At 40.3% G+C, this 24,380-nt stretch overlaps 1 protein-coding gene across 1 annotated transcript; it reads left to right on the top strand.

Moving 5' to 3' along the window:
- The first annotated feature begins 215 nt into the window (after positions 1-215).
- On the top strand, positions 216-24,380 carry LOC128735687 (uncharacterized). Its single transcript, XM_053830171.1, has 4 exons — positions 216-545; positions 11,243-11,725; positions 21,859-22,068; positions 23,901-24,380. Exons 1-4 carry the CDS (start codon positions 216-218, stop codon positions 24,147-24,149), a joined length of 1,272 nt encoding a protein of 423 aa, XP_053686146.1. The 3' UTR covers positions 24,150-24,380.

The raw sequence follows: 24,380 nt of genomic DNA, 5'->3' as shown, positions 1-24,380 counted from the left end.
TATTCGAGCCACACTTTCAGGTGATCCTGTTTGATTTATGATTAAAAATGTTGCTTGAAAGTACTTTCAAATGAATAAAAGATAAAATGTTAACCAATAAATCTGATTGGGAAAATTTCAACGGTTCCAATACAATTAAACATGAAATTGAAGATTTCTATTGGTAGATTGACTACGTAAAATAAATATTTTTGAACAGCGTTTACTGAACCGAAATGGCCGGTGTTTCACTAATGTATACGCATATTGGACAACTCACTGATGGCAGTAATATTTATTTTGATTCCAGGCGCGACCGCGGTTTCCCCGAGCCGGAACTTCCTGCCGTTGATTCTCGATCCGATGGCAGTACGGTTTCATCAGCGGTCGACGATGCCACAGTTGAACCCAGCATGGGCACCATTATGCAAGCGGCACCGGTCGACAGTGGAGAAGGGATATTCATTTACATTATCCCGGCCGTGCTGCATCTCGGTGGCTATGTAATCGCAGTTTACATTTACCGCTTCGCCGATAATGAACATTTACAATGTTTAATTGAAAGGGTAGGTATAAAATTTGCGGTTGCTGGTTTTTTTTCTACGCCAAGGATAGCGGTAATAAAATAGACCAACTTATTACACTTTTCCAATCATGCATGTTTGGGTTTCGCAACATATAAACACACATAACCTTTACTTTTTTGGGAGTTTCACAATCATAGGAAAACAGGACAGGATTTGAAACAGGACAAACTTGTCAAACATTTTTATATTCAACCATACTATAAAAATGCTAGACCAGCATTTGAAAATGTTTAGATTTTGTTCAAAACATGTGTACACTTTTGAAAGTTGGCTTGCGTACACTGTCGGAACTAGGAACGAAAACAAAGTCTAAAAAATTGGACGGGTCATATTTTCCAAGAAAACTCAAAAGAAAGTTTTCCGACTTTCTCTCATATCGCAAATCTATTTATTTTCTGTTACAGAATTACGACCGAGAAACTTACGATTAACGACGACGGTTGAAAAATAACGCTATTGTCAATTTCTCACCAATTCGCGTTGACGAACGTAAACTGCTGCCACCTCCAAAAGTTTACTATAGGGGTGAAGCAGAATAGGAATTTGTTAAAGAGCGCAGGAGCTCGAAGCATTTTGACAGATTTTCACCCACACTCACATATGGGAATTGCTATGAGTGTGCAAGAGATCGTTTAATGCCGTCAACGCGAATAAAAAACTAAAAGTAGATAAAGAGGTTTAAAATATTCCGAGTAAAATAAAAAAAATTCATGCAAGTTTTCTGGAAAAATAAGAGATTTCAAAATTTTCAAATAGTAAGTATTTCACTTCCGACTTACAGTATCTTAATCTACCTGTAAAAATGGATTTCTGTCTGTCCGTATGTTCCTTATAGAATTGAAAACTACTGAACCGATGGGCGTGAAAATTTGCATGTAGGGGTTTTTGGGGCCAGGGAAGGTTCTTATGATGGTTAGAGACCCCTTCCCCCACTAAGAGGCGGGACTCCCATACAAATCTATACCTATAAAAATGGATTTCAGTCTACCCGTATGTTTCTTATAGAATTGAAAACTACTGAACCAATCGTAGTGAAAATTTGCATATAGGGGTTTTTGGGACCAAGGAAGGTTCTTATGATGGTTTTTTTTCCATGTGTGGACTCTCATTACTGCGACCAGTATAGTTGATCTATTGTAATATCGCCCGGGTGTTTGCTGTATGACCTGCACTGCATTTCTTTTTGCTATAATCGCTATTGAGTGAGCGATATGCTTATTAAATTTTATGCGTGCTTGCGTGTATTGGGGTTTACCCTTCCTTCAAAGCTTAATCTACTTTACCCACTTATTCCTCGCTGCCAGCACTATCCCATATTATAGCCGTCCCTGGCGAGGACTCATTCGTACCTCTGACCAGTACACTTAACTATAGGAGGGACATTTGCACTGTTAAGAGGCTTCAGAGGGTAAATATAGAATTCAGCACGAAGGAAGGGTAAATGGAGGGGCCTGAGAATAAACCCATGCTAAAGTCACTTGACATCGAGAATGTCTTATGATGGTTAGAGAACCCTCCTGTACCCTCATGTGTAGACTAATCTCAAGATTTTTGTCTTGACCTTGAAATGCGGTCATACATATATATATATATATGTATATATATATATATATATATATATATATATATATATATATATATATATATATATATATATATATATATATATATATATATATATATATATATATATATATATATATATATATATACTAGCTGACCCGACAAACTTCGTATTGCCACAAATTAACCTGTGTTGTACATAAATCATGAATCTTGGATGATCTTTGTCACAATCTCGAGTTTTGCAAGTTTCTGAGGAGTTCAACCTTAGATGATTCAGTTACGTAACTATGAAAGCATCCCAGGTAATTAATAAGCATCACCAATGCTATTTAAATGTAGGCTAATAAGCATTAAAGTCGCCTTAAATGCTAATTAAATGCTATTTTGGCAAAATATACAGCTACTTTACTGATAACTTTCTTATAGTGCTGACAATGCTAATTTACAGCTAATTACCGACACGAAGAATTTGAATACAATTTTAGATGCCAATTTACAACACATATGCAGTCAAAAACATAATATACAACAACGTGCAGTATAAAATGCCAGATACGCTGATTTGCTGCTTATGTTAATGCTTATTAGTTACCAGGAATGGGTAGTTTAATATACAAATTATACAGTAAAGTAGAAAACAACTCCCCTGTCCCCTCATTGCATAGCCAGAAAGCGGATAGTAATATTCGCCATGATTGTACAACATTTCGCCGAATATCATTTTGCGAAAAACGTAAAGTGGAATGTACCATTTCACGGAAAACTTTTTTGTGGAAAGTCCCATTTCGCGATCCTCTCCTTACTCGCTGTCGCTCGTTCTAGGAAACCCAGGTAGACCTAGGAATACAAATAAACCTAGACAGTAGTGATTTCTGCGGGGAGTTGCCTCCCCCCAGTGGGCGGCGCTTCCCACGACGGGTCACCGGCAACACTCGCGGCCGTCTCGTCCTGAATGATCTAGTGTTACTATAGATAGCTTTTGTGGTCTTGTTATTGACTAATGTTTTATGGAAGAGTCTCGAATTTCTAGAGTTCGATTAGTTTTTGAGTTTCGCAAAAAAATCTGTTTTATTTGTATGAGAGTCCATATCCCCCTACCACAGGGGTGAGAGGTCTGTAACTATCATAAAATAAATTCAAGACTCCAAAATCTCCCACATGCCAAATTTGGTTCCATTTGCTTGATTAGTTCTCAAGTTATAAGGAAATTTGAATTTCATTTGTATGGGACCCCTTCGCCCCCCTCCTAAACAGAGGAGGGGTCTTAATTCATCATAGAAAAAATTTCTGCCCCCTAAAAGCCCCACATGCCAAATTTGGTTCCATTTGCTTGATTAGTACTCAAATTATAAGGAAATTTGTATTTCATTTGTATAGGAGTCCCCTCTTAAAAGGGGAAGGGGTCGTAATTCACCATAGAAAAAAATCTTGCCTCCAAAACCGCTTACATGTCAAATTTGGTTTCATTTGCTTGATTAGTTCTCGAGTTATGCAGAAATTTGTGTTTCATTTGTATGGGAGCCCCCCCCCCCTCTTAGTGGGGGGAGGGGTCTCTAACCATCACTAAAACCTTTCCTGGCCCCAAAAACCTCTACATGCAAATTTTCACGCAGATTGGTTCAGTAGTTTTTGATTCTATAAAGAACATCCCGACAGACAGACAGATAGAAATCCATTTTTATATAGTAGATAGTAGAACCAGGGGTTAGTTTTCCAAAAATATTTCAAAATTTTCAATAGTCAGCGGATACCGGAGATACTCCGGGTTGTCTGGGGGTATGTCAAAAACTGATTTTTTTAATCGCCTGTATCTTTTTCTGTCATGGAAATTTATTAATTTTCATATTTTATCCCAAAATTAGGATAGCGACGCGTTTGGTTGGGTTATCGACACATATTGTGCCGCTTCCTACATCAATTGCAGATTACCACCGAGCAAGAAGTTTTAATCTAACTACTTTTTACTTTCAGGACGACGACACTATGCCGGCCCTTACGACTTGCAAGGTACTGCACGTGACGTTGTTCGTCTGTCAGCGTTTGTTAGCCGCGTTTCTCGGCGCGAGTTTTCGAGGGAAGGTCCCCCTTGAGAAGTGGATTTTGCGGTCTCCTTTTGTCCAGCGCCTCTATGGTTCAAAGGTACAAGTACCAGCGAACCACATGCCCTGGCGGGTGTTGTGGGTTCAAATCCGGTTATAATCTCAGATTACAGCTTGGTTCGACTCATGCACCTTCCAGCATTGGACAAAAGGTAGGAGTCAAAATGACTACTTGTCAAGCATAGCTACCAATAGTACACCCCCCCCCTTCCATTCCGCTCTTTCCCTCCTTCACCAAAAAATTTTCATTTCTTTCCCCTACCGTCCCTTCATCAATTGTAGAACCATCGTTTTCAAAACAAATTTCTGCATAACTCGAGAACTAATCAAGCAAATGGAACAAAATTGGACATGCGGGTGTTTTTGGAGACAAGAATTTTTTCTATGATGAATTGAGACCTCTCCCCACTTTAGGAGGGGGGCTCCTATACTAATGAAATACAAATTTCCTCATAACTCCAGAACTAATCAAGCAAATGGAACCAAATTTAGCATGTGGGTATTTTTATATGCAATTTCTTTTCCTATGGTGAATTGAGACCCCTCCTCTCTTTAGGAGGGGAATTATGACCCCACCCACTTCAATAGTGGGGGTCTCCTATACAAATGAAATACAAATATCCTCATAACTAGAGAACTAATCAAGCAAATGAAACCAAATTTGGCATGTGGGGGGTTTTGAAGGCAGGAATTTTTTTATATGATGGTTTGAGACCCCTCACCTCTGTGATAGGAGGATAAGGACTCTCATACAAATAAAACAGAAATTTTTGCGTAACTCAAAAACTAATTGAACTCGAGAAATTTTAGACTCTTTCATAAAACATTAGTGAATAACAAGGCCACCAAAAACTATCAATAGTAATATTAGATGATTCAGCGCGAGACGGCCACAGGCCGCGAGTGTTGCCAGCGATCTGCCGTCGGACACTGCGGCGTCGGCACTTATTTATTTTCCTACATCTACTGACCTCTATTACTTTCCTTCAGTTGGGTCACCCCTGCGAAATAGTACTTTCTACAAAAATATTTTCCGTAAAATGGTACATCTCGCGTAAGGTTTTACGCGAAATGGTATTCTGCGAAACTCTATATTCCGCGTTATGGTCAACCGAGAATTGGCGTTCCGGTATTCAGCGAAATGTAATGATGGCGAATATTTAAATGCTATCCGCTTTATTTTATCAGGCTAAGCAATGGGGGCAGTTGTTTTCTACTTTACTGTGAAGAAAATTTGTAAATTAAAACACCCATGAACTCCCCAGAAACTTGCAAAACTCGAGATTGTGACAAAGGCCATCCGAGGTTCAAGATTTATGTACAATACAGTTTAATTTGTGGCAATAAGAAGTTTGTCGGGTCAGCTAGTACTAAATAAAAAGACATTAAATTAGAATCAATATATACTATAACAAACCTTGATAAGGTGCGCGGCTGTAGGATATACCCCACGAACGATAGGCGTACGGACGTTAGGCATAAATACGTTAGGCATAATGAACGTTAGGCATAATGAACGTTAGGCATAATGGATGATAGACATAATGACGACAGGCCTAATGACGACAGGCATAATGGACGATAGGCATAATGAATGTTAGGCATAATGGACAATAGACGTAATAAACGGTACGTACAACGAACGATAGGGTATGGTAGGCATAACGGACGTTAGGCAATCAGCCGTTCGCTTGCAAGCGGCCTAATCACTCAGTTTAAAAATGCATTGCGTATAGGGTGAGTCAGATTACATACGATTAGTTGATACACAAATGGTCGTATCATGAATAGCCGAAACTCAACTAGACGAAGTAACAAATAATGTACTACCCATGGTTTCATAGTTGACGTAACGACCAACATCATCATCAATTTTTCTTTAGAAAAGTTGTCAGAATGAGTCGGTGAAAATTCTAATTTATTTTTATTTAATTACCGTTTAGAACTGGCAGAGTTATTAGCGTTCTAAATCTTCCATTATTTCGTGCCGGTGACCTGAATCACAATTTTGGAATGACATGCTGTGATAAAACGTAGTCCTACGTCAAAATATAAAGAATATAAAGTGGATAATCGCAAAACGTTAGAAAAACAGAGGTGTTCGCCATTTAAAGAAATAAGTAGTTTAGTAATTCCTGAAGAAAATGATTGTTCACCTCCAAGTCACTAGCAAGATGTCATAGTCTTCTATCAAAACGTCGGCGAGACGAAATCCGATATTGAAGACTACCGACTAGTCGTATCGGATCGCTGTTTTGATGTCATTGTCATATGCGAAACGTGGCTTAACTCTCAGACGATTTCCGTTTTTGGATCCGAGTACGAAGTTTTCGGTTGGGATCGGGACCCTAACAACAGCCGCAAATCTACCGGTGGTGGTATTCTGATAGCTGTTCGTCGTAGTTTGGAAGCTAGAGCCATCGAGAGTGAGAAGAAAATTTATTCTACATGTTCAAGCTTGAAATATCACAGCCAGGTGTTTAGAGCACAGAAAAATTATCGGGGTTGACTATACGATCCTCGTCATCATCAGCAGCTTAGAACCGAGATGGTTCGTACTGTTTTAATCTCCTTCCAACTTCATCTTGTTATCTTGCGTCGCTCATTTCCCAGAATTTTCTACGGTCGCAGTTTTATTTATTCAAAAAATTAAAAAGTCGCTTTAGACCTAGTTGAGCCTCTCTGTTCTGTGTGCCTGCGTGGTTATTGAATAGAACCATTTGCCTCACGACGTGTCCAATTCACCGTGACTTGCCGACTTTCGCCAAACGTATATTGGTAATCTCCCTAAACAGTGTCTGTTACCGTTTGAATCATACATCTCTTCGCTTTTAGCTCCCGTTTCGACATCTATTCGTCGCATCACCCCCTTAAGAGCGATGTTAAGAAGCATGCGGGATGATCTGTCAGCCTGTCTCGACCCCCGCCGTACCTCGAAGAGAGTCGATCCTATGGACTCTAACAGTGTTAACAGCCTCTCCCAGCTGAGATTCAAACAAACGACGTATCTTGATACCAACTGGATGGCAAGATTTTAATATTGGCCTTCTTCTGTTGGTTCATTTCGATTTTTTTGTCGAATGAAGAACACTTAATTTAGCTTCTAATTGACCCGCCCAGTTAGCTTCGGGGTTCGATGTTGGTTTGACAAGCCAGTCGTATATTAGAATCTCGGCTGGGCGATGCTGCTATACAGCCAGTAGGATCATTGCACTAGCCTTGTAATTGTTCTGTAATTTAATAACCGGCTACAAAGTCTGTCGATACAAAAGGATCAAATTCTTATGGACGTTTCTACCCATGGCGTTTAACTGAAAATAATTCCCCATTTCCTGAATAAACTCCTTAAGGTTAGGCTTTAGATTTTTTTTTTGTAAAACACCCCTACCCCCCCCCCCCCCCCCTCCCAGGATACATTTCTGGCTACGCCCGTGTATTGGGCAATTTCAATCTGCCAAATACCTCGTGAAAACCCGCCCATAACGGGTTTCTCTATCCTGATACTAAAAACTCTACGGTCCATGTCGGTGCAATGAATCTTCTTGACAACTATAGTGCTCGACAACTTCGAGCACGGGGGTAAGGCCTGGAAGCCAATTGTGCACAAGATGTGGCAGTGCTGGCCATAAAGCAGGGGACTGCGCGGAGCTTCCCAAGTGCTTGATCTGTACAAGTAAACGGGACGCAATGCACGTAACGGAAGGTCCAAGGTGCCCAGCCGGTGTGCAAGTGACACAACTCAATCTGAACCACTGCAGCACGATTCAGCAGCTGTTACACCAAGCAGTTTCCGAGTCGGCAACGGCAATTGCCATCATCTCGGACCCATATCGCGTCGCTGCCGGAAACGGAACTGGGTCTCGGATAAGTCCGGAACGGCGGCTAGATGAACAATAAGCAGGTTTCCGATTCAACAGGTTGTGTCAACCGCAGATGAGGGATTTGCGGTTGCCAAAGTGGGTGGAGTGTTCTACTGCAGCTGTTATGCTCCGCCGAGATGCTCTATTGAGCAGTTTACTCGGATGGTAGACCGAGTATCAATTGTGCTGACTGGTCTGACGCCTGTGGTTGTGGCGGGCGACTTTAACGCTTGGGCGGTAGAGTAGGGAAGTCGTCGCACTAACCATAGGGGTTAGATTCTGCTTGAGGCAAAGCTCAACGTAGATCTGGTCAACATCGGCACCATAAGTACCTTCAGTAGGAATGGTGTGGAGTCTATCATCCATGTGACATTCGGCAGTCCTGGTCTGATAGGAGACTGGAGGGTAAACAACGGCTATACACACAGTGACCTTAAGACGGCCCGCTATGGTGTCGGTCAGATAACGAGGCGGCAGGCGGCGAGTAGAGCCGAGACCGTGGATGAAAGGCATCATACTTCAATAACGAAGTATTTGTGGTAGCGATCCGAAGGGAGTGCGGTAATCGCGGTATGTCCGATCTGAACGCTCATTTGGTTGAGGTATTGTCGCGAGCGTGTGACGCCACCATGCCTAGGAAAGGCCGACCTAGGTATGGGAGGCCACCGGCTTACTGGTGGACAGATGAAACTGCGGAACTCCGCGGAGCATGCTTTCGTGCGAGGAGAATTATGCAAAAAGCTCGTTCGGATGAAGACAGGACTGAATGTCGAATAGCACATATTGCTGCATGTGCAGCGCTTAAGAGTGGAATAACAGCTAGTAAACGAACCTGCTTTCAAAGGTTATATGCTCGTGCCAATGCGAACCCGTGTTGTGATGCAATGACCAAGGGTCGTAATGGCAAAGAACAAGGGCGTGATGGCGCCCGCAGAGCGGTCGCCAGAGATGCTGGAACGGATCATCGAGGGCCTCTTTCCGCGCCACGGGCCTCAGGTCGCTGAGTCGTTCCAGTATCTCAGACCATAGTCGTCGATCGGTCGATCCAAAGTAACGTGGGTGACGGCGGTTTATAGGTCGAGGTGGAAGTGATGCTTACGAACGAGGAACTCATTGAAATCGCTGAATCCCTAAAGGTGAGTAAGGCACCGGGACCAGACGGAATCCCGAATTTGGCCATTAAAGCGGCTGTTCTAGAGGCTCCCGAATTATTCGGAGCAGTAATTAGTAGATGCCTGGAAGATGGCCACTTCCCGAACAGATGGAAGCGACAGATCCTGGTCCTATTGCCGAAGCCGGGAAAACCTCCGGGTGTCCCCTCAACATATAAGCCGAACTGTCTGCTCGATACTGCCGGCAAGATGATGGAGAGGGTTATCCCTAACAGACTCTTACAGTACACTGAGGGTACAAACGGTCTGTCAAGGAACCAATTCGGCTTCCGAAGAGACAAATCTATGGTGCCGAGGTGGCAATCCTGCGCAAGAGAACGGGTATCCGCTATTGCGCAGTTGTCACGCTCGTCGTGAGAAATGCGATTAATAGCGCTAGTTGAGACTCCATAGCCCACTCGCTTTGGAGCGTCCAAGTGCCGGTGTCGCTGTACAGGATTCTGGAAAATTATTTCCAGAATCGTGTGCTCTGATACAATACCGACGAGGGTCAGAAGTGTGTTCCAATCAGCGCAGGGGTTCCGCAAGGTGGCATACTGGGCCCGGTGTTGTGAAACGCCACGTATGATGAAGTGTTGATGCTAAATTTCCCGGTAGGGGTTGTGATTGCCGGCTTTGTGGACGACATCACCATGGAAGTCCACTGTGAATCTATCAGAGAGGTTGAGTTGACGACTGCCCACTCTACAAGCATTGTTGAAACTTGGATGCACTCCAAGAAACGGGAGCTAGGGCATCATAAAACGGAGGTTATCGTGGGGAACAACCGCAAGTCAGTGCAGCAAGCAAAGATCAACGTCGGGGAGCGTCCATATACAAAAATCATGCAACAAACCAACACCCGTAGTTCTGTGTCAACCATGCGGTCGTGTCTTATGCACAACATTTCTGATTTTTTGTTCTATGATACTCGGTGAATTGCAGAGATTTTTTGAAATAACCCTATGAATTAACTTGAATCTATCTTTTCTTAAAACAAATTTGAAGAGTACCAAGCGCCTCCGTCGAATTTGAACTGATGGTGTTGCATGGTTACTGATAAAAAAATGATTTTACTTCGTCGACCAGTAGTATAAATACTCTGCTGTGTCTTATCTAATTACAGAGTGTTCGAATATGTAGATTTTCATTCGATAATTTGTTTGTGATTCAATTTACATTCATTGTTGTGAGTTTTCCTCTTCTCGTAACCGGTTATTAGCCCGAAATTTACAAATGAAACGAAATAGTGAACCGACGGTGCCGGCAACGTGAAAGTTGGCTAATGCCAGGAAGCACACTCGACGCATAACAATGTACTTGTACCCATGTAGGATAAACAGAAAGCCCCGGCGAGATATTGAAAGAGTGCAAACGTTGAGTTAAGCACCAAAATATGCCCATCTGAACGCGAGCACGTAAAATTACCACCATTAAAAATTTACACTCTACGGTTGAGGAAAAATGCAAAAGCGGAACGCCATCGTTGCGTTGCGTTGCAACGAAACGTGGTAACTCCGACAAACATGTAGCAATATGAGGTTGAAAAAATTGGCCATCATTCGTGACTCCTGTCTATTGTCTGAAGGTAAAGTGTTACCGCCAAAGGAAACTTACTCGACCGACATTAATGTTTAATTTCATTAAAAATAAAGTTTCTTTTATCAATTTTCAGAAAGTTTTGTTGTAGTTTGTACCCGAATAGAAGAAAAATCAGTTGATGTTTTATGCAAATTCACATTTATGACTAACTTTGATTAAAATAAAATAAACGTCTCGTGTAAAATATTCAATTCAAAAACACCATTTGCCACGACAACCTGGCGATTGGAATTTAACATTCATTTTACCAAGTCGCATCTGCTTTTTCCCGATTCTCGGGTATAGACTCTTCATTTGAAAAAACTGCCTGTGCAAAATGCTATCACTGCAGTATCCTGTGAACAGTCGCTTTTCAACTTGGGGCTCATTATTCAATAACATTCATCGAAATCCCACAGAAAGCCAACGCGAATATGGGTGAGCCGGGAACACATCTGCTTCTTCGATTGGCTCCAATGGAAGAGCAGCTGGCATTGGCCATTAAAAATTCATTCTCGCCGTCATTGTCATCGTTTCGTCACTATCCACTAATCTTCTTACAGGTTTTCATCCTGAGCAGTGCTCCCCGCCGGCTGGTGGCAACTTTGTGGGTCTACTTTGCACTCGGCATGCTGTGGCTAGCCGGTGCTACTGCGTATACCTGCCTGTTGGTAGAGGAACAATCCGAAGCCATCATCCGTCTGAAATGGATGGGAGATCTCAATCCAACCGAGCGCGATTACATTAGTGGTTTTCTCTGCGTAACGATGTTTTTCCACGACTTGGTCCAAACGGTCATCATCATCAGCTACAGTATTACGTGCTACCTTCTCCGTTATTATCTACAGGGCCTGAAGGAAAAATTGCTTCTGCATACCATCGAACCCCTCAACTGGATGCGGGTAAGTTTCAAGCATTTCAGTTTTTCGTTACTTATCTGTTTTTAATTAGAAAAATGAGCCTCTAACAAGTTATACATTTTGTATTTTAAATTCACGATAAAAGGTGTCGAACAATTGTACTCAAAAGAACCTAATGTGACCCTATATCATCATCTATTTCGATGACACCCGAATTTGTCAAAAATGACTTACTGCTTTCATTAACAATAAATCCAAACCAAGTTCGTTTGCAATAAACACTGTTAAATGTCGAATACTCAGTCAGCTCGACTGCCATTTAACGTTCACGTCTGTGTTACACTTAACGCATATGACCGAAGCATTTCCGTTAATAAATTATAAAGCCAGAGTGCAAATAGGAAATTATTGTGTGATAAATTGAAATTACGCAGCTCTGTTCGTATATCTGGCAGAAAATTTATTTACATTTCTCCCAATACATATGGAGTCCAGAACAAAGCGCACACGCACAGGAATGAGGTTATAAATTAATGCTGTTCCAGCCTTTACCCGCCGGCACATGTCTACTGGAGGAATATATCGAGGAACTTAACAGACGAGAAATTTAGAAGAAAATTTAGTACGAAAAAAATGTCTATACTACGTTAAACTAAACTTAACAACATCGTACAGCTCTACTGCAGCCAACAGCCTGCGACGATGCAAAAGTATATTCCCCTGCAAGTCAACTAGAGCCAGTGGACTAAGTTCACCATCTAAGGTATTTGCATCTGTTTTGACGACCTTGGCATAAACATCAACCGACGCTTGAAATTTTTCTTTATTGCTGTTTGCCGCATATTCATATAGTCTGAAAACTCTTAAAAGTTGTACGAGAGAAAGGTGAAAGTTATGGCCAAGCACTCTGACGTACAGTGGCCCGGTAATGGCATCTAAATGGTGCATCTATCTCGGTCGATAGATTCTATTCTTTCCCCCGGTGTGGTGCCTTAGAAATACTGAAGGAATGTGCAAGGCGGACAGCACCAGCAGAACTGCTGCTGTTCGAATCCAATGAGCTTTTCTTACTTTATCAAAGACGAAGAAACAATAAACATACTTTTCGAGCTGCAATAATGGAGCTAGTATATCGAACGATAAATGGGTGTACAAGAATTGAAACATAGTTCGCCATCGTATTTCGATCGATTCATTCGATAGCAATTTGCAGCAGCACGAAAGAGAGCCAGACAGACTGCCCACAACATCGGCTATCCTTGCTAGAGAGTAGTTCATTCGCTAGACTTTCCAACTGTAGTGCAATATTTTTTTGCCCCCAGAACAAATTCCTCCGACATGACTCAATATGGGTGGATCCGGTTGAAGTGGTTTTTACACAGCATGACCCGTTATTGTCCTGTCGAAGTAGAAGCAATGAAACTTATCATTTCTTACAATACAAACGAATTTGCACAACATCTCGAGATTTAGCTTCAACTTGCTTGTGACCTCATACCATACCGAAAACAAGATCCAATTGAAAAGTTTGAATGGTTGAAAGTTGTTAATTGTTCGGTTGTGTAACAATGTCACTGCGGATGAAGAGAAGCGGCTACCCTGTCTGTTTGGCAGTTTGTGCATTTCCGCGTGTATATGTTTTACCTGGAGACTGAAATCAACTTGCAAAAGGGAGTGAAATCCCAACTTCAAATTTTGAATACAGGCCTAAAAGGGAAACATAGAGTAGGGTGAGGCATAAGTGTGACGTTTGAAGTTGTCATCAATTTTAATGAAATATAAGGAAGCACCGCAGTAAAATATATTTTATATTGATACAATAATTCAATATCTTCACATTTAACTATAAATCTTCTGGGGTAATAGCGTTATGCAAAATAAATTCTTCATTTTTCTAAATCACACTTTGACCTTATTAGCGGGGCAGAAGTGCGAAAACCGCGGGGCAAGAGTGCGAAGCTAAAAACTATGAAATTGGCGCGAAAATCTGCGATAAGTTTCAGAAAGAAATATTCTCAATTTGCACCTTTTTTATTTTCCGCAAGTGTACTGCAGCCTCCGCCAAATCGAAACTTTGCCAAACATTTATTTTTTGTTTCACCAGCGGATGGACATTGTTTTGCTTCGGCCAGCATCTGTAGAACACACAGTATCCTGCAGATCTTCCATTTCTAGTATCTGTAATACAGTGTCTAGAATTGTATATAATTGCCTATGCATTTTTGCTCGTCCGTGAATCGCACTTTTGCCCCGCTAGGCGCTCGATGGGGTTTGATCAAATTATCGAAAATCGAAATATATTTTGTAATTTATACTCACCGCATTTTCAAAAGAGATTGTGCATGATGTAAAACGCTACTACAATTTTTCGACAAATAATATCCTCCTGTTGATATCGTATTTTCTGTATAAGGAAATATTACATTAAAACCGCTCTTAAATAACTTTTACTCATAACTCAGCAACTATGCTTCGTAAATACCAAATGTTTACGATAGATTCAAACTGTGAAAGTAGTCACCCATCCATACCAATGTAGTTAATTTATTCGGAGTCTGCACAGATAAACAATTGAATCGCGTTATTACCCCCATCGCACTTTTGCCCCTCCTTACTCTATGCTAGAAGTCATATTGATAAAAATGGAAGCAGAACTTTTACCGCACATGAACTGTTGTTGTTTACATCGTAGAAGCAACAATGCTTTTGTCTGCAGTGTTTTGGTATGGATTACATCTGTCTTCTATTTAACGAATAATGTACTTTAAGCAGTGCCTTAAGCACCAAAGAAGATTACAGGTTGGTGAAAAAGTATTAGAAGTGACACCTATGTGTTAACCAGTACAGGAGTCAAAATTTATACGCCACTTCGGAATTCTTCCGTCAGAATTATTAGTTGATCGAGACTGTGATACGCACCCGGAAAAAAATAACCATAACACGATGATAAAAATTATGGTAACGGTAGGATACACAATACAATAAAAATAATAAAAAATTTTCTTCCGAAAAGATAACCAAACTATCAAACTTATTGTTGTCGACCATAACTTTCATGGTTTTCAGAGATTCTGCCATAAAAATGACGGGTTGTTAAGTATCTTAACAATAAAAAATCTAGTTTTTCGCGAACAAAAATTTTCATTTACAGTAAAAGTTATCTTCCTTTTATGGTAATTTTTAGGTGAAAAAAAAAACAAAATATAAAAAATTACTACCTTTTCGATTTATGATGAAATATGAAATTCTGTAGCGTGAAATAAGAAACAAAAATATCAATAAAATTTGAATTTAAGGTACTTACCCGAAAAAAAAATTTACATTTTATTTTGTGTTAGAAACAATTCATCTACAACAGTTTTATTGTGAACATTGAAACTTATGGCAAATTTATTGTAAAAGTGCCTTAAATTCAAATTTTATTCACATTTTTGTTTCTAATTGTATGCTATAAAATTGGCCATATTTCATCATAAATTTACTGCCTTTTTCAATTATATTTCGTTTTTTCGCCTAAAAAAATTACCATAGAAGGACGATAACTTTTACTATAAATGAAAATTTTTGTTCGCGAAAAACTAGAGTTTTTTATTGTTAAGATACTTAACAACCCGTCATTATTATGCTAGAATCTCTGAAAAGCATGAAAGTTATGGTGGACAACAATAAGTTTGATGGTTTGGTTATCTTTCCTGACGATAAATTTAATTGTTTTAGTGTATTTTGTATCCTGCTGTTACCATAAAATTTATCTTCGTGTTATGGTTATTTTTTCCGGGTATACAATAATTTTACCATAAGTTTCAATGTTCACAATAAAACCTGTTGTAAACGCATTGTTTCTACTACAAAATTCAATGTATATTTTTTTACGGGAAGGATTAAATGATTTGTCGAAACATCGAAATATATTTTCTTAGTTATCGATGCAGATTTCTCAGAATTAGGCTGTGGGACACACTGGTTTGAATAAAAATAACTCTTACTGCGTAATCGGCTCTTTTATAGGCGTTTAACAGATATCTGTTTATTAGGATAAGCCTTGCCTAGAGCCTAGAGCATTGAAAACCAGTTCTGATAAACCTTTTGTTTATGTTTTGCACATTTCACTTCGTTCGATTATACCTATACACAACGTACAGCTTTGTTTTTATTTCGAGCAAGGAAGGATGGTGCGAATTGAAAACTCAGCAGGAAAGTTTGCTCCGTAGTTCATATCTCGATTCATTTGCATTTTCTTGCTTGTTACGTGCCTGATTGACTGCGAAAACAGCTGATTGATCGGCATTCATATCGCATTCGTGTACTTATACGTCATGCTTCAGCATGTTGTAAAAAATTTCTACAAAACAATGACGAGTGCCATTTATACCTAATCTAATCTATAATCTCACCCTAACGCAGCCAATTGTTGAAAGCATCCTGGAAAATGACAGTTGACAGGTAACAGTTGGAGTTTTATTGCACTCTTATTGTGGTGTTCATGACCAATTTTGGTCATAAAAGCCATCATAAGAGTATGATAAAACTCAAATTGTTGCTTGGGTAATTATCAACAAAAACGAGCTTGTACTTGCCTGACACCTTGAAATTGCTTGAAATCCATTCTCACGTAGGTTTCCCCGTCCATCAAAATACATCCGTTCAATTTCGTCAAAAACTTGCTCGTACAAACGCCTAACACGCTTTTTGGCTGCTAATCCATTCATTCCTGTGGCAGTTTCCCCTTCTCCCAAATCGTGGAAAATATCCAATGAAGTGCCGTTGCAAGTGGCTTTTTACCGTATACCTATGTAGAGTTCTGCATGTCATTAACCCAGATAGTTGTTTTAGTCCTTCACAATCTCCGTCCTCCTTCTGGTTGCTTTTCCTCCTTGTAATCGTGGTGAGCTCAAGCCTCGCTAGTTGATGCTTAGCCAAAATCTTCCTTGTGGCAAGTTTTCCAATGTCTTTTTTACCCTCTCCATCGCTTACTGGCACTCCCCGTCAAGCAAATCTTGTTGTGCACTCAGGATTTCTTCCCGAGGTACCGTGGTTACGGCCTCATTGATGACCGAGCATATCCTACGTACCCCATTCGTCTTCGAGGGTTTTCACAGGTTACCTAGCTCCACAGTGAGCAGCAGAGCCTCATCCAGCAGGCGTTCGTAGTTCTCGGCAACTTGTGGATTGTCTAAATACCGAATGTTAAACCGAGAAGAACGTCTTTGTTGTGAGGATTATACCGTCGATAGTGTCAAGTGCACATGTGCTACTATTGGCTAATGATCCGAGACGCTATCCACACTCCGTAGGGAGCGTATGCTGGTAATGCTGGGCTTTAGCAAACTGAACCGTCAGTTATTGTTCGTGTCGGTGTGCAGCCTATCGGGTCCAATCACCAATCAATACAACGCTTCCCTACCGGCCTGGCCGTTCATATCTCCGATAACCATCTTGATGTCCCCGTACGAACAGCTGTCGTACGTTGACACCAGCTGCGCGAAGAACGCTTTTATTTCATCGCTGGGTCTACATTCGCGTAGACAGTGCACGTTAATGATGACGTAGTTGAAGAAACGGCCTTTTATCCATAAGAAACACATCCTCTCGTTCATCACTTTCCAGTCAATCACGCGATCCTGTATTTTGCCCATCACTACAAAATCTGTTCCGAGTCGTATTTTTTGATTTTCTGTAAAATATTGATTTAGGTAGGTTGCTTTACTTTACTCTACTTACTTGCTCCTAGCCTGAAGTACGATGGTTGAGAAATTGTCAAGTAGTCAAGACCCGCCCCTGATTCGCATGGGCGCTTCCTTCCTTGTCAGTATTCGACAGCGTTACCAACCGGTTTTTACGGAAATCTAGAAAACGAGAATAAAAATGTCTGAAAAAAATCTGGTTTTCCTTTTATCTAACGAAAGAGAATTTTTGAGAAACACCTTTTCTTGTCTGGCTGGTCAGCAAAATATTTGGAAAATCTGGAGGGTTGGCAACGCTGGTAGACGATCTTAGGTATAGAGGGTCCGTGTGAGACGCATTCATGATGTTCTTCTAACGGACCTTTACAAAACAGTTAATTTTATTATTCTTACTAATTTTATTTATTATTTTCTATTTTACACTCAAGTACTTTTTTTACACGGTTTAGTTTTTGGAGTATTAAGAACGGGGTAACTTAGAGACCATTCATTTTTTTCTCAATACATTTGGGAGTAGCTCGACATTCCTCACGTAGATTGTAAATAGTTTCTTAGCTGCACCGTTTTCAAGTAATCGAAAAAAACAGACCGTGTAAAAAAAGACTTGAGTGTATAAGCAACTAGCTGACCCGACAAACTTCGTATTGCCGCAAATTAAACTATGTTGTACATAAATCGTGAATCTCGGATGACCTTCGTCACAATCTCGAGTTTCTGGGGAGTTCATGGGTGTTTTAATATACAAATTTTCCTCACGGTAAAGTAGAAAACAACTCCCCCCATTGCTTAGCTTGATAAAATAAAGCAGATAGCATTTAAATATTCGCCATCATTACCAAACATTTCGCCGAATAACATTTTGCGGAACACCACTTCTCGGTTGACCATAACGCGGGATATAGAGTTTCGCGGAATACCATTTCGCGAAAAACCTTACGCGAGATGTACCATTTCACGGAAAATCTTTTCGTAGAAAGTAACATTTCGCGGGGGTGACCCAACTGAAGGAAAGTAATAGAGGTCAGTAGATCTAGAAAAATAAATAAACCTAGATACAGGTGATCTCTACGGGAGGCTGCCCCCGCAGTGACCGGCGCTTCCGACGGCAGGTCACCGGCAACAATCGCGGCCTGTGGTCGTCTTCCCCGCTGAATTATCTAATGTCACTATTGATAGTTTTTGGTGGTCTTGTTATTGATTAATGTTTTATGAATGAGTCTAAAATTTCTCGAGTTCGATTAGTTTTTGGGTTACGCAAAAATTTCTGTTTTATTTGTATGATAGTCCCCCTACCACAGGGGTGAGGGGTCTCAAACCATCATTAAAAAAATTCCTGCCTCCAAAATCCCCACATGCCAAATTTGGTTCCATTTGCTTGATTACTTTTCGGCTTATGAGGAAACTTGTATTTCATTTGTATGGGAGCCCCCCCTCCTATAAAGGGACCCCTCTCCCTTCCCTAATTCATCATAAAAAAAATTTATGCCTACAAAAACACTCAAATATGGTTCCATTTAATTAATTAGTTCTCGAGTTATGAGGAAATTTGTATTTCATTTGTATAGGAGCCCCCCTCCTAAAGTGGGGAGAGGTTTTAATTCACCATAAAAAAAATTCTTGTCTCCAAAAACACCCACATGTCAAATTTTGTTCCATTTGCTTGATTAGTTCTCGAGTTATGAGGAAATTTGTATTTCATGTGTATGGAACCCTTCCCTCTTAAAAGGGAGAGGGTCATTATTCCCCTCCTAAAGTGGGAACGGGTCTCAATTCACCATAGAAAAAATAAATTGCCTACAAAAACACCCACATGCTAAATTTGGTTCCATTTGCTTGATTAGCTCTCGAGTTATAAGGAAATTTGTATTTCATTTGTATGGGAGCCCCCTCTCCTGAAAAGGTAAGGGGTCTCAATTTATCATAGAAAAAATTCATGTCTCCAAAAACACCCACATGCCAAATATGGTTCCATTTGATTAATTAGTTTTCGAGTTATGAGCAAATTTGTATTTCATTTGTGTGGGAGCCCCCCCCCCCCCTCCTGAAGTGGCGAGGGGTCTCAATTCAACATAAAAAAAATTTTGTCTCCTAAAAGACCCACATGTAAAATTTTGTTCCATATGCTTGATTAATTCTCGAGTTATGCAGAAATTTGTGTTTCATTTGTATGGGAGGCCCTTCCTCTTATTGGGAGGAGGGGTCTCTAACCATCATAAGAACCTTCCCTGCCCACCAAAAACCCCTACATGCAAATTTTCACTCCGATCGGTTCAATAGTTTTCGATTCTATAAGGAACATAGAGCAGAATGAAATCCATTTTTATAGGCATAGATTTGAGCACCCCCCGCCCCTCCGTCTTAGTGGGGGGAGGGGTCTTTTGCCATCGAGAGAACCTTCCGTAGCCCCAGAAACCCCTACATGCAAATTTTCACGCCGATCGGTTCAGTAGTTTTCAATTTTAAAAGGAACATAGGGACAGACAGACAGACAGAAATCCTTTTTTATAGGTATAGATTTTCTGTGTACAGATTCTAAAAGGCCTCAGCTTTTTGAGTTTCTGCCAACACCGATTCAAATGAATAATGGAAATAGTGCTGTCGTTATGAAACGTCTGAACAATCGATTGTTTGCTTGTAATATTCCCATATCAATGCAATTCAAACAAAGTCGAGGATAATTTCCGCATGTCGCTTCCTGGAATTTGGAATTTAATCCATTCTGTATGAACAAAACCCTTGTACATTCAAATACCGTGCTAAATCGAAATGCAAATTATTTTCATTCTAATTATATTGCTTTGAATCCTCTATTGACTTTAATTTGATTTACTTAAACAACAACGTCGTCAAAGTACAATTATAGTAGTCAGTATGGAGCCGAATATCACCGTTTTCTTCCTTTCTTCAGTAGACCAACATGCTCCCATAGACTAGGAAAACCATCACAAAAAAATAAAATTAGTTCACCTAACCTGCTAGCCGTAATAAGATCTTGCAACTCGAAGCACTAAACATTGCATTCTACAGGTTCTATTACTTATTGGGGCATAAATTACACTAAATACTGTGATTTCTTCCCAATCAAAATTCATCACTATATTTTCAATTTTTCGCCGTCGATTTTTCATTATTTTTTTTCGGCCGTTCCATTCGTCACATCACTTGCGAAACTTAACTTGAGGCACAGAAATCTTTAATTTACCACCCGAACAGCTATTTAGTAAGATATGAGGTATAATGATTTTGCCCGAACTGTTCACTTGAATTGATAGGCAAAACTTGAGTTTCGATTGCACTTCCGAATTCACGACCGTCGTTGTTGTACGTTACCAAGGAAACGGGCGTATATGTGGAGTAATGCCAACGTAAACATTTGAGCATGAAATTGACCAACTATTTATGCTATTAAATTAACGGTCGTAGAGTGTCAGTAATATATTTACGACATTCACTGATAATAAAATTCACCATAAACAATATTTTATGTGATAGAATTACTGTCGAATCTAGTTCAACAGCAAAAATAGATACGCGCTTCTACGTTTCACAATTGTTCATAACAGATCATTACCTACTACTCTGTTCTCCTGGAAAAAGTACTGAATAAGTAAAAAATGAAACTGGACTCTGACGACTTTCACCTTAACTTTCGACTTTAATTCAACAAGTAGTAACTGCTTTGTTTTTTTTTTATTTAGATTATAGTCACTTTAACCAGTTTTGGGTCATTCGTGACTTCTGCGGGGCTGGGATTTGATCCCGAGTCCTCGGCGTGAGAGGCGTGAATGCTAACCACTACGCCGGGACTGACCCCAACTGCTTTGTATTAGGAACGGTTACCCAATCGATCAACTTGAATGTACGTCCGGTGAATTCAATGAGAAGCTAAATGATTGTCATTGATTCTAGCACACTTTCGACAATGGTATTTATCGGCTAATCGTTCTCTAAAGCACTCGTGAATAAATAAATGAATAGCTTTTCATCCTGAACTGCTCTTCGGAGTGGGATTTCACTTCCCAATAGCGTTGAGCGCCCTAAATCTAAAAAGCCTAGAATTCTAAATATAGTCGTATTTTGGCTTTCAATAAACGGTAATTAGGGTGATTCATTTAGTTTGGACAGGCGTTAGGCGTACTTTATTTTGAATATTTACGGCAGAATCAAATCGAAATGTGGAAAATAGCATACGCGTAACGCTTGTCCAAAATACATAAATCACCCTAGTAGGATTAGGCTCTTCTTGTGGAACAAAGGCACAACAGTTACTGTCGAATGAAAAAACTTAATGTTTCCATAAAATTAAGTCATTATTTCGTTTTAGCACTATGACTATAATTAATAAAATTAGTTTTGTTTTCGCTAATTTAGTTATTTAAATTCTACTTGCTTTATCTCTTGTTCATCTAACATGGCTTTCCATTTCGATGACTTCATTATCCAATGTGCACGTTTCGGAACAACGACAATACGCAACTCAACGGAGAGCAGGAAATTTGCGAATTTCGCAAATTACTACATCACCTAAACAGGAAAATATCAGTTCCTGTGTGCTGCCTGACGCTGCTAAACCTGAGCTACGCCTTCTCCAGTGTCGTACACGTGTTTCGTGATATAAACGCCTGCCCGGTAAAAATTATCAGCTTCACCACAGCAAATCTGTTGCTGTGGATCCTCATCTCGTTGACGCCATTTATTCAGGTGACTATATACGTTCTAATAATATTGAATGATAATAATAGCCACGTATCAAACACTCTAGAAATGATTCATTTTCAACATGTTATATTATGTTGTATCCTTTAATGAACGGACAGAATCGTAATGCGATTATTACAGTTATTAAGTTCCTTCCACCATCACCATAACTTTTTTTGGTAGAAAACATATTCAATATTTGCGCATAATTTCATGTAAAAATTCAATACCACGGTGCACGATTTATGAATTCCTTATAAATTTTGGAAGCAATTAATGTCCGTAAAAATCTCTGCTTGTGAATCTGGTGTTCGCTAAATTATGCGCTTGTTCAAATAGAACGAATCTGTGTCGCTTTTCCCAACGTGCATATTTAAATATAAGCTCTTCTGGTTTTACTATTCATTTTTTCTTTATCCATTTTGCTCCACTGTCTAATTTTTATATGAGTCTGGTATCCGTTCAAAGGCAATATAAGGGAATTATTATAATTCATATTTTCGTCGGACGTCAGCTTAGAAATGTAAGATAATGTAATAACGCAAACTAGTCCTTTTGGGAGGGAAAACCGTCATGTCCAAAGTCCCAACGCAAACTGCAGCTCTGCGGTTTCTACCTGGAATTACTCTGTATAGATATCAATGAAATATGAGTCCATATAAAATGATATAGGAACAGGAGAATGTTCCTACCAGCACAAACACGTGGTTACGATCTCCATGGCTACTGGCCCACTCCGGAGCACTGAAATGAAAACAAATGCCACATTCCGCTTTTGAAAATCATAGTTCAACCACCCGTGAAGACCTGACCAAGTTTGCATTTCCCCGAGGAAGCAAGGTTTTCACACAGAGCGATGGAAGGGGTAGTCAGGTCGCGGATGTAAATGAGGTGGTATCAAGTTTCAGCAGCAGCAACAGCAAATCTAATTCCACAGATGGAAAGCTCTCATCTGAAATGTACTCGTGAACTATAGTAAAACGCAGCGGTTCCCCAGAGTGGACATTCCCCGGTGGCGCTTGGTGTTTTCACCGGGTCGCCCGAACCGGAACGTGCTTTGCAGGTAAAGCCAGGGACCGACTGACGGATAGGCGGTCGCACCAGATAGCCAGCAAACTCTAAACGATTTGAAACATGTCCGTGACGCTACGGGAGTTTCGTGATGTGTGAGCTTTGACTCGCGATGCAGTGCGGTGTGGTTTTGCCTGTACCCACCATTGCTGTGGGGTTTGACACGCACGAGCTGTACACGGAATGTGGAATCCGGTGCGTCAACGGCAGAGGTTGAACGTAACGGAATGAATAAAATATGCCGCGGGATTTGGAGTTGGGTTAATAACTAAAATTAGAAGATTACGCACGTTGGGGTTTCCCACCAGGAAAGCTATTCATAACAAGTAGTGCATAAGTTTCAGACCACAGTGGATTATATACTTTTGCAGGAACGCTACCACATACTAGACGTTACTGATGGCAGATTAGTTAATTTGTCAAATCAACTAAACGGACATCCATTATTATGGAACCATGGGCCAGAAAACAGTTTTGCTCAACTGATTGGAAAGCCGCCACAAATTAGCTTATTTATTTATTCATCTAGCATAGTAGACTGATTTAGAATTTGTACTTTCTATTCATCTATCAATTGTTATTCTAAGCTAACGATAAACATGGCAATGGATCTAAAAATCGCATTAAACAGCAACATTTAATAGGCCCTCCGGGCCATAATTAAGTCGTTAAGTGTCACAATTCACAATAGATAAACGTTTATCGCAAAATCGTATTAAATTAAAAACTATCGGATGGTACTAATCCAATTTGTTGTTCCACAGGCAGCATCACTCACGGTTTCCTGCCGCCGGACCCAAACCTGCGGACATCTGATTAGCATTCGTCCGTTCGTACATCGAAATACCTCGTCGGAAGATCTGAATACCGTCCTGCTGTACGCCTCCTCACTGCAAATATCGGCCGAGTTGTTTCGAATACCGATCAGTGCTCACTATTTATGCTTTTTCGTGTTTGTTTGTGCCGTTGGCATCCTTACGTTCGGGATGTGTCTCACTTGGGGGAACGTTTGATGCCTTCGACAATCGGCTGCTGTTGCTGCTGATACTGATCAGACGTCCATAGAATGAACGAACGAATGGGCGAACCAACGAACTAGCATTGCGCCCGAAGGATGAAATCCAGTTTAAATTTTGCCAGAGCAAGTAAAGTTTGATTTTCGATTTCCCCATGTAAACATTGGAATTGAAAAAAGTGCAAATAAATACTACATTACGTTGGACACAGAACCGGTCAGCTTCACT

This window comes from Sabethes cyaneus, chromosome 2 (genome assembly GCF_943734655.1).
Source record: "Sabethes cyaneus chromosome 2, idSabCyanKW18_F2, whole genome shotgun sequence".
NCBI lineage: Eukaryota > Metazoa > Arthropoda > Insecta > Diptera > Culicidae > Sabethes > Sabethes cyaneus.
Note: the sequence above shows the minus strand (reverse complement) of the source record. Positions and strands in the feature narration are given on the sequence as shown.

Coding starts and splice junctions, on each gene's coding strand:
- LOC128735687 (XM_053830171.1), top strand. CDS start 216: ATGGCCGGTGTTTCACTAATGTATACGCATATTGGACAACTCACTGAT. Junction 546..11,242: donor TACAATGTTTAATTGAAAGG/GTAGGTATAAAA, acceptor GAAATCCCACAG/AAAGCCAACGCGAATATGGG. Junction 22,069..23,900: donor CGTTGACGCCATTTATTCAG/GTGACTATATAC, acceptor GTTGTTCCACAG/GCAGCATCACTCACGGTTTC.